The following is a 9,600-nucleotide window of genomic DNA, read 5'->3' as shown; positions in this document are numbered from 1 at the left end:
TTCACACAGGACCGAGATAGTTCTTATATGTTGAGGGACGTCTTGGTTTCGTGTCAATCACGACAGAAAAACGATGATTTAATGAAATAAAACGATAAGAAAATATTTGTTCTCAGCTAAAGATGGTAGAAGACAAGTTAGGGAGGAGCTCTCACTCTGCTTTATTTTACCTGAATCAAGTATAATAATAATACACAATGAATTAATAAAGAAAAATACAAAATTAAACATTACGCATTTTACATTCATTTATTAGTGTTTATGTTTATTATTTATCAAGAAGAAGAGACCATATGGATTATTTAATTATTTCTATTTTGGAGTGACATGTCTGTTAATAGAAAATCTTTGACTTGAAATCAGTGTGTTTTCCCGCCAGAGCGCTGAGGAAGAATCAAATAAAACGTTTCCCAAACAATCCGCCATCTTTAGTCACCATTTTACAGGTTACCCGGTGTTGAGGAAACCTTGGAGAGGTGAAACAATCGTGACGTCAGAAAAAAGCCGCGCGCAGCTCCCTTCGCGTGAGAAGCGCGTTTCCTTGAAAGTTGCTGAACTCAAGTGAACTTTTAGCCTCGTCATCGCCCACAGCAAGCCCCCCCCCTCCGATGATTGACAGCGTTACGGACCAATCAGAGAGTTCCGTTTATAGATAAGGAACGAAATGACCAATAGTAGCGCTCCAGGGACGGTAAAGGGGGGGGGGGGGGCGGTGTCTGTCACCCTGTTTGAAACTTTTGAGGCACCGTGAAGAGGCCTGAAATAAATACACTCTTACCGGAAATAAAACTTTCAAAATAAAATATAAACGTCTCAAACGAAGAATAATGGTGTTTTCAGATTACAGAACGACCCAATTAATACAACATTACATTACATGACAGTCATTTAGCAGACGCTTTTATCCAAAGCGACTTACAATAAGTGCATCAACATTGGAGAACTACTAGTCACCAGAAGTCATAAGTACATTTCCTTTAAACAAGCATCTAAGAGCCTGAAGCAGAGCATAACTCAGAGCCAAAGTACAGAAACAAGAGAAACAGTTAGTGCTATAAGTAATACGAATACAATAAGTGCAACAAGCTAGTATGAAACAATAAGTGCTGAGTGGAAGGCTCAGGGAAGCACTTCCTGAAGAGGTGGTAATACAAACAGAGAGGATACAGTTATTACAAGTCATATGAAGTGTATTATTTTAACATTTAAGTTACATAGCTATTATTTTGAAATATAAAACCCTGATGATATTTTAAACGTTTTGAAAGTAGTTCCAGAAAGACTCAACAAGACAAACAGTTGTTGTTTTTAAGCCTATTTTAAATATAAATTCCAAATATGTTCAAAGAATAATGCTAAATATTTCTACAATACATTGATAATACGTTTTGAAACATTGCTGTAGTACTGACAATGTCGTCGTCGTCCCCCCCCCCCCCACAAAAAAAAAAGATAAGGCACAGTTTCAGGTTATACATAAGTAAACGAGACTTTTATTTTGAAAATTTAAACCAAACTGCTCGTGTTGTGTTTCTGCGCAGCTTGACGGCCGTGAACGCACCTCAGCTGACACTTTGCGGACTGTTGTCGGTAGAAAGTGGGTTAAATGTCGGTGGTTTGTGCTCGGTGGGATTAAACAACCACGGACACGCGGTTTAACGGCTCCCGTCGACGGTCCAGCGGCTCTCTTCCGGTCAAAAACAATGGGTGAAAAGGAGGAAAAAAGCCCCGATGGAGTGAAATACTTCCGACTGTCGGAGATCGAGCAGAAGAACACGTTCAAGTCAACGTGGATCATCATCAGCAACAAAGTCTACGATGTCACCAAGTTCCTGGAGGAGGTGAGGAGCTCCTCTAACTCCCTCAACAGGAGACACACTGACACAACACGTGCACGAGCCTTTATACAAACGCTCTGTTTTATTCCAGTATTAATAACTCATAACTCATGCACGGTCATCTGATAGATGTGTCTTTATTTGGGCTGAAGTGTGTAGAAACGTCTGGTCTGTGGTGAGTTCAGGGACCTCAAGAAGAGACAGTCCAGAGTGAAGAAGGACATATTATTATGTGTCATAAATAGAACCTGGTTCATGTTGAATTTATTAAAGTTATTACCTGAAGTCACTTTAAACGAAAGACTTTTATTTTGTTAATAATCTGACAGACCAAAGGTGGCATAACTCAACTTTTATTTTTTTTAATGATTTTGATATGTTGCGAGATTATTCTGTGACATCATAAGCTTGATTACATTTTTAATAATAATAATGATGACGTCATCAGTGTTTTAAAATGATGGAGGTATATTTGTCTTTCTCATATTTTTAATAATTTAACAACAAACCCAACGATGGATGATTATTATCAATTATTAATGAATCTGTAAACTATTTTTTTATTGATTCATTCATTCATTAAATAGTCTGTAAAATGTGAGAACTGTAGAAAACCAGAAGCAGGAAGTGCAACACTTTGACCAGACAGAACCCTTTAAATGCTAAACCATCATTAAACATTATGTATTTTATATATATATATATATATATATATATATATATATATATATATACAATGTATTAGTTACTTAATATTAGTTGAATATTTAACTAAAGAAAATTGTCTTATTTAAAGCTAACCCAGCTGTTTCCAGCTGTTTTTGAAGGAGTCAAAGCTCCATTTAAAGCCAGGTTAACATCTGTTCATAAAGGGTTCTTCTTCACTTCTGTTCCTGTGTTACAGCGTAGATCAGTGTCTGACCGTTGATCAGCCCGCTGGTCATCGTGGTCATTGTGACTCGTGGTTTTCTTGCTGTTCAAAGTTCATTTGTTCACCCCGATTCATAATGTTCAACCACACTCTCAGGATTAATGCGCCTGTTTATATTTTGGGGCGTTCTTCTGTTTGGATTCAGATAAGTCTGTAGTTTAAAGGTTCATCTGAGGCCTGGAGTCTGTTAATCATTGAGGACGCTCGTATACATTTAGAACGAAGAGAGTGAAGTTCACTCCTCTCTTAAAACAAGAATGAAGCCAGTGAGATGCAGCTGAAAGCCAGGAAGTGGACCTTTGAGTCTCCGCTTTTTAGGTTTCTTAAAGCCAGACGTCAACATACTTCTTTAGAGTGAAGTCTGAGCTTCATGTGTTAAAGCTGCATTCTCTCTAGTGTCCACCAGGGGACGACTCCTCTGGTTGTATAGAAGTCTAGTCTAAAATGACTCTACTTCTCTCTTGATTTATTCCCTCAGTAAACATTGTAAACATGAGTTTATGGTCTCAATCTCTAGTTTACAGTCTTCTTCAATACAGCATGATGTTCATTTAGTACATTATGGAACATTTAGAGTCAAACACACCATAAAGAGGGGATGCTTTAGGGGCGGGGCTACACACTGATTGACAGGTCTCTACGTCACTCCTCAGTCCAGATATGGTCACTTCCTGTTCACTGGTTGATAAGAACAAAGATGGCGACGGCCGTAATGCAGAACGTGATACTTTCTATACTACTAGATGTATGAGTAGATAGTACTGCTTCATGTTGTTATTTCCTGCTCTGACTGATGAACACTGAGTCACTGAGGGTGCGTTTGTTTTCCTCCTCAGCACCCCGGAGGAGAGGAGGTGCTGAGGGAGCAGGCGGGAGGAGACGCCACCGAGAGCTTCGAGGACGTCGGACACTCCAGCGACGCCCGAGAGATGTCTCTCTCCATGATGATCGGAGAGCTGCACCCGGTCAGTGTCTGTCTGTCTCTGTCTGTCTGTCTGTCTCTCTGTCTGTCTGTCTCTCTGTCTGGGACGTCATGTGACAGGACTAACTGTCTCTCTGTCTGTCTGCAGGACGACCGAGACAAGATCGCCACACATGAGGTAAGTGAAGCGCTCTCCTGATGACGTCATGGTGATGTCATCAGGCTTCAAAAATAAAAACTGGAGGCAGTTGCATCATGGGAAATGTAGGCGGCAATGCAATCTGCTGCACTTTCATGTTAATTATTGTGCAAAGCTAAATGACTGGAGAGCGTTTGTTTCTTCTTACTCATGTTGAATAACTAGTAGTTGTTTCAAAGCTTTAAAACATAAATAATAAATCATCTCTGTTAAAACCAGCTGATGTTTGTGTTTCACAGGAAACACTGGTGACCACTCTGAACGATGATCCCAGGTACACACACACACACACACACACACACACACACACACACACACACACGGTGTGTTTGGGGTGGAGTCAGTTAGTGGACTAACTAGTCGGTGTTGATTAACTAGCGGCCCTTCTTACAGCTGGTGGACTAACTGGTTGATCCCCCTGTTGGCGGCGGCCATCGTCACGCTGATGTACCGCATCTACACCACAGACAGCGAGTGACATCATCACACACGCAGCTGTGATGTCATCAATAAGCCGCGGCATCAGCCAATGGCAGCGGAGAGTCACCAACCACCATCACATCAGTGGATTCAAACCATCCAGTACTAGACTACCCAGGATGCATTGCATGCTGTTAAACCAACCACTTACATGGTATCATGCTAATGAAGTCATTTACGTTGTTGACACTTTGAATTACGACGTTTTGTAGAAATCATGTAGAAATGCGATGGATGTGTAATTTGTATCTTTTTATATATTTGTAACCGAATGTAAAAATGAGTTCATAAATATGCAATCAGCAGCTAGCGGAGTCATGTGACCGTGATGTGATGTGATGTGATGTGATGTCATGTGATGTCATGTGATCGTGATGTCATGTGATGTCATGTGATGTCATGTGATGTCATGTCATGTGATGTCATGTCATGTGATGTCATGTCATGTGATGTCATGTGATGGCATGTGATGTCATGTGATGTCATGTCATGTGATGTCATGTGACTGTGATGTCATGTGATGTCATGTGATCGTGATGTCATGTGATCGTGATGTCATGTGACCGTGATGTCATGTGACTGTGATGTGATGTCATGTGACCGTGATGTCATGTGATGTCATGTGACTGTGATGTGATGTCATGTGACCGTGATGTCATGTGACCGTGATGTCATGTGATGTCATGTGACCGTGATGTCATGTGACCGTCCCTCCTGCAGAATATAACATATATAAATATATATCATATATATATGTAACACGATTAGGTCTTGAAGGAAATGTCTGAAGCTCTTAATGACGTCTCTTTGGAGTGACACGACGTTAAACATTAAATCACTGCTTCTCTTCGTCTGTTCAAAGCTCTGATTTGTTGAAAGTAGTCTGAGAGCTCTGGTCAGTTTAGTAACGACGACCTGGAAGTGATCACTTAAACTGGAGCTCCAGGTGGTTTCAGCTGGGACTGATGTTTGATTCTCAGTATGTCTACGATATCAACTAAATAAAACACTGTGTGTGTGTGTGTGTGTGTGTGTGTGTGTGTGTGTGTGTGTGTTATAAAATGCACAATGACTGTTGGTGACGTTCACACTGGACCAGAAGGATCCTCTTGACCTGTGTTAGGATGTGTTCACTCAGTGATGAGGTTCAACCATCACGAACATAACAAACGTTAGTTCACCGTTATTTGCTTCATTGGAAATTAAATTTGGTAAAATTGCACCAATATCATCTTTACATGATGCAGAGCGTCTGAGTTAAAGCTGCACATCTGAAAAACCACCAAATCACAGGATTTTAACATGTACTCAGTACCTGTTCTAGTACAACATGGTTAAAGACCTGCTCAACACATCTCTGTGGACCCGCTGAACCGGTTCTCTGTTCTCGTTGACACTGAGCTTCGTCTGCAGCAGCTGATCTCAGCAGGTTGAGTCTTAATAAACAATCTGAAGTTTCTCTTCTGACCGCTTGACCTTTGATCGACATGTTTGAAAGCTTTCAGAGCTTTAAGGTCAGGAGGAACCTTGAGTCTGGATCCTCAGTGACAGAACTAACAGGCTGCAGGGTTCTGAGTGTGGATGTAAAGGGTTCAGGCTCTGGTTTCACCACATCCTGTGAGCTGATCATCAGGACCAGGAGCAGCTGGAGACACGAGAGGAACGACTTCATGAGATCAAAGTTCAGGAGAAAAAATAGAATGAAGAACATATTTTAAATCTGTTTTTAAAAGTTTAAAGAACACAAAGTGACTGTTGAATAACGGTCCGTCGTGTTTTTGACTCTTTAACATCATTTCTGTTCAAAATGAGGAATTAAAGAAAGAATTCATTATTTTCCTTTTTTCTGGTAAGTTGACTTTTATTTTGAAATCTCACGTATAATGTCACAGTCCTGCAGCCCCACCTGGTGGAGAAGAAGTGAACCGCTTCTATTCTGTGAAGAAGTGAAGTGAAGAGACTAGAAGTAATGAATGAAGTAATAGAGTAATACAGTAATAGAGTAATGGAGTAATAAAGTAATGGAGTAAATAAGTAATGGAGTAATAAAGTAATGGAGTAAATAAGTAATGGAGTAATAAAGTAATGAAGTCTGTACTAGTAATCTATAAACTGCTTCTGAGTGAAGAACATGAAGTGATGAAGAACATGAAGTGATGAACATGAAGTGATGAACATGAAGTGATGAAGAACATGAAGTGATGAATATGAAGTGATGAAGAACATGAAGTGATGAAGAACATGAAGTGATTATTGAGCTTCTGTTTTATCGTCTTCATAATTCTTGTAAAGAGTTTTTTCAAACGTAGAAACACGACTTTGTGTTTTAATATTTGTGCTTTGGAGCGTAGAACGTAGAGTGTAGAATGTAGAGCGTAGAACGTAGAACATAGAGCGTAGAACATAGAGTGTAGAGTGTAGAGCGTAGAACGTAGAACGTAGAGCGTAGAATGTAGAGCGTAGAACCGGTCTACTGCAGGTCTTTAAAGAACCGGTGTGGTTCCTGACCTCAGAGCGACTGTTCATCAGAGAACACGTTTATGATGACGATCTGTTGTACTTTTGTTTTAACAGCTGTGGAGGAAGTATTCAGAGAAAAGTACTAATACCTCACAGTAAAAATACTTTGCTACAGTAAACTTACTAATACCACACTGTAAAAGTACTCTGTTACTGTCAAAGTACTACTATCACGCTATCAAAGTACTGTTAGAGTAAAAGTACTAATACCACACTGTAAAAGTACTCTGTTACAGTAAAAGTACTAATACCACAGTGTATAAGTACTGGTATAGTTTGATAAGTAAACGTGCAGTAGAAGTACACAGTGCAGTGTGTACATCAGAGTAGATAAACAGCGCAGTGATTAAAGGGTTAAACTCTGCTTCAGCAGCAGCGTGACGTCAGCATGATGGCAGTGATGACGACACGTGTTTGTTCTGGACGCGTGTGACGCACTAGTTATATAACAAGCTGGTTCTCCTCCAGCACGTTGTGTACTACCTCAATATTAAAGTACATGTACATGATGTAGTACACTACAGTAATACAGTACATCTCATATCTATGTACTAACAGTGACATCTCTTCAGTACTTCTACTACATGAAGATGAGAATACTTTTACTTCGATGGGTATTTGAATGCAGTATAATATCTGCAGTATATGTAAGTAAAGGATCGGAGTACTGCAGCATGTCATCACTTGTACTTGTACTTGTTCTGTGTTCACTAGAGTATTCTGTGTTGTTGTTTACAGTGTGACGTGTTTCCGCTCCGCTGCAGGTGAGAGGTGATGTTTCCTACGTGACGGTGCGCGTGTCTCTGTGGTCAGTAGACTGGGGACTCTGCACGCGCGCTGTTGCCACCACGTTGTCCTCCAGAGGGGGCGGGAGTTTCTCTATATACGAGCCGCCTCCCGAGGACTTGTGACCGGCCACAGCACACGGGCCGCCAGGCTGCCGGGCACACATGTCCCGCTCACCTCTCCAGTTCCTGAGTATGAAGAACGGTCTGGAGGAGGAGGAGGAGGAGGAGGAGGAGGAGGAGGAGGAGGAGGAGGAGGAAGATCTGGACGACGAGGTGGACGCTTCTCACCTCAGGTTTATGAAGGACCGGAGGAGAGCCAGATCCCTGCCCGCACTCCTGGTCGGCGTCTCCGGGAGTAACGGGAGGAAGCGGGTGAAGTTCGCCGACTCCATGGGCCTGGACCTGGCCAGCGTCAAGCACTTCAGCTCGCTGGAGGAGCCGCAGATCCCGAGTAAAGTCCTGTCCCGGCACAAGAGCTTCCCGCCGCCGCAGCAGCAGGACTTACTGAACGACCTGTGCCAGAGCTTCAAGTCCAGCCTGGACACGGACCGGCTGGTCGCCTGCTTCCCGGAGCCCCGGGACGCGGAGCAGAGAGTCCAGCGGCTGCGCGTCTGCCTGGAGAAGGTCACCATCACCCAGTTCGACGTGCGGGGACAGATCCGGGTCTCGACCAGCTGCACCGACAAAGAGGTCGGACTGAGGTACACCTTCAACGACTGGCTCTCCTACGTGGACGCGCAGGCTCTGCCCGTGGCCGGGGATCAGCCGGGCACCGCGGATCAGCGGTTCAGCTTCACCGTGTACACGCCGCCCTTCATGGACCCCAGCTCGGCCGTGCACTTCTCCGTGTACGTGCGGAGCGAAGAGGGGGAGTTCTGGGACAACAACGAGGGGAGGAACTACACCCTCCGGTACCGCTGCATGCCCGGCACCACGCCGTTTGTCAGCGCCGCGTTCACCTGACCGCGCGTAAAACCTTTACATCTGTGCGTAAAACCCTTAAACGTATAAATATGTGCGTAAAACCTATACATTTGTGCGTAAAACCCATCAATTTGTGCGTACCCCCCCCCCCCCCCCCCCCGCTGTGCAGCACACGCTGTTTCCCACCTGCTGAATGAAAACTATTCTGGGTCACACGACGAGTCTTTTTGAGATCAGGGAGTGTGTTGAGTCTGAAGATCAGATGTAGTTTTCCTTCATTCGGGCCTCAGTGAGTGATGTGTGGGTCCTTGTCTGAACTTGGATGGACGGACCTTCTCTGAGGACTCACTCTTTGTTTCCTATGTAAGGAAAACGGGCCTCAGTGTCAACAACCTACTGGACGTTCTGGACCAGATACGGGTCCCTGTCTCACTGCTGCTCCTGGACTCCATCTGTGGACCAGAAACAGGATGTGGAACATTTTCAAAATAAAACACAATATGTTTCTGTGTTCGCTCTAGATATTAGGATCAGTGAGAGATGAGCATCAATGCGTTGCTGCTGTTTAATGAGCTTTAAAGAGATGAACCCTAACCTTTGTGAATGAGTGCTACTCTCTGAGGGTTTGAAGTGTCTTCATGCTTCATCATACATTGTTGTTGATTAATGATGCAGTTTGAAAAGTAGGAGTTATTTTCCAGCTGTAAGGAAATCAATAGAAATCAATGGCTGCCTGAAACTGGATGAATAAAGAATATTCAAATGAATCATCTTCATGGGTAAACTGTTCTGTGTTTCTCTCTCTGATGCTCAGATAATGAGCTACAACGTGTTTAACACACCTTCAGTCCACATGTTTGAAGGGTTGCAGGTTTGATTCCCCGCAGACACAAACATCAAAGAAAACCCCACATTTTGGAAACATAAAGGAGAATATTCTCCTTATTTAGATAAATAGAATCAATAAACTCTTCTTTTGCTTTTTGATGAATGTTTGT

At 42.7% G+C, this 9,600-nt stretch overlaps 3 protein-coding genes across 4 annotated transcripts in view; 2 read left to right on the top strand and 1 right to left on the bottom strand.

The window, feature by feature from the left end:
* cunh18orf63 (chromosome unknown C18orf63 homolog) overlaps positions 1 to 110 on the bottom strand; it is a 13,942-nt gene extending 13,832 nt beyond the window's left edge. For both annotated transcript variants that reach the window (XM_068737169.1, XM_068737168.1), the window contains exon 1: positions 1 to 110. This exon is cut by the window's left edge. Coding sequence is in view for 1 of the 2 variants with exons in the window: in XM_068737168.1 (XP_068593269.1) it covers position 1 (1 nt within the window). In the remaining variant the exon portion in view is untranslated.
* A 1,442-nt stretch (positions 111 to 1,552) lies between these two features.
* cyb5a (cytochrome b5 type A (microsomal)) lies at positions 1,553 to 5,219 on the top strand. Its single transcript, XM_068737161.1, has 5 exons — positions 1,553 to 1,841; positions 3,606 to 3,734; positions 3,840 to 3,869; positions 4,130 to 4,164; positions 4,284 to 5,219. Exons 1-5 carry the CDS (start codon positions 1,704 to 1,706, stop codon positions 4,366 to 4,368), a joined length of 417 nt encoding a protein of 138 aa, XP_068593262.1. The 5' UTR covers positions 1,553 to 1,703; the 3' UTR covers positions 4,369 to 5,219.
* Positions 5,220 to 7,692: 2,473 nt separating this feature from the next.
* ppp1r3g (protein phosphatase 1 regulatory subunit 3G) lies at positions 7,693 to 9,369 on the top strand. Its single transcript, XM_068737177.1, has one exon. The coding sequence runs from the start codon at positions 7,841 to 7,843 to the stop codon at positions 8,639 to 8,641; it is 801 nt and encodes a 266-aa protein (XP_068593278.1). The 5' UTR covers positions 7,693 to 7,840; the 3' UTR covers positions 8,642 to 9,369.
* Positions 9,370 to 9,600: the final 231 nt, after the last annotated feature.

The sequence above is a fragment of the Cebidichthys violaceus genome, unplaced genomic scaffold (genome assembly GCF_023349555.1).
Source record: "Cebidichthys violaceus isolate CVI_PGR_0920_01 unplaced genomic scaffold, fCebVio1.0.p SCAF_76, whole genome shotgun sequence".
Lineage (NCBI taxonomy): Eukaryota > Metazoa > Chordata > Actinopteri > Perciformes > Stichaeidae > Cebidichthys > Cebidichthys violaceus.
The sequence above is the reverse complement of the archived record's forward strand: the minus strand, read 5'-3'. Positions and strand labels throughout refer to the sequence as shown.

What these genes read in the sequence shown, in the direction of transcription:
- ppp1r3g (XM_068737177.1), top strand. Translation starts at nt 7,841, where the DNA reads ATGTCCCGCTCACCTCTCCAGTTCCTGAGTATGAAGAACGGTCTGGAG.
- cyb5a (XM_068737161.1), top strand. Translation starts at nt 1,704, where the DNA reads ATGGGTGAAAAGGAGGAAAAAAGCCCCGATGGAGTGAAATACTTCCGA. An exon ending in TCACCAAGTTCCTGGAGGAG is followed by an intron (nt 1,842 to 3,605) that starts GTGAGGAGCTCC and finishes TTTCCTCCTCAG; the next exon opens with CACCCCGGAGGAGAGGAGGT. An exon ending in ACAAGATCGCCACACATGAG is followed by an intron (nt 3,870 to 4,129) that starts GTAAGTGAAGCG and finishes TGTGTTTCACAG; the next exon opens with GAAACACTGGTGACCACTCT.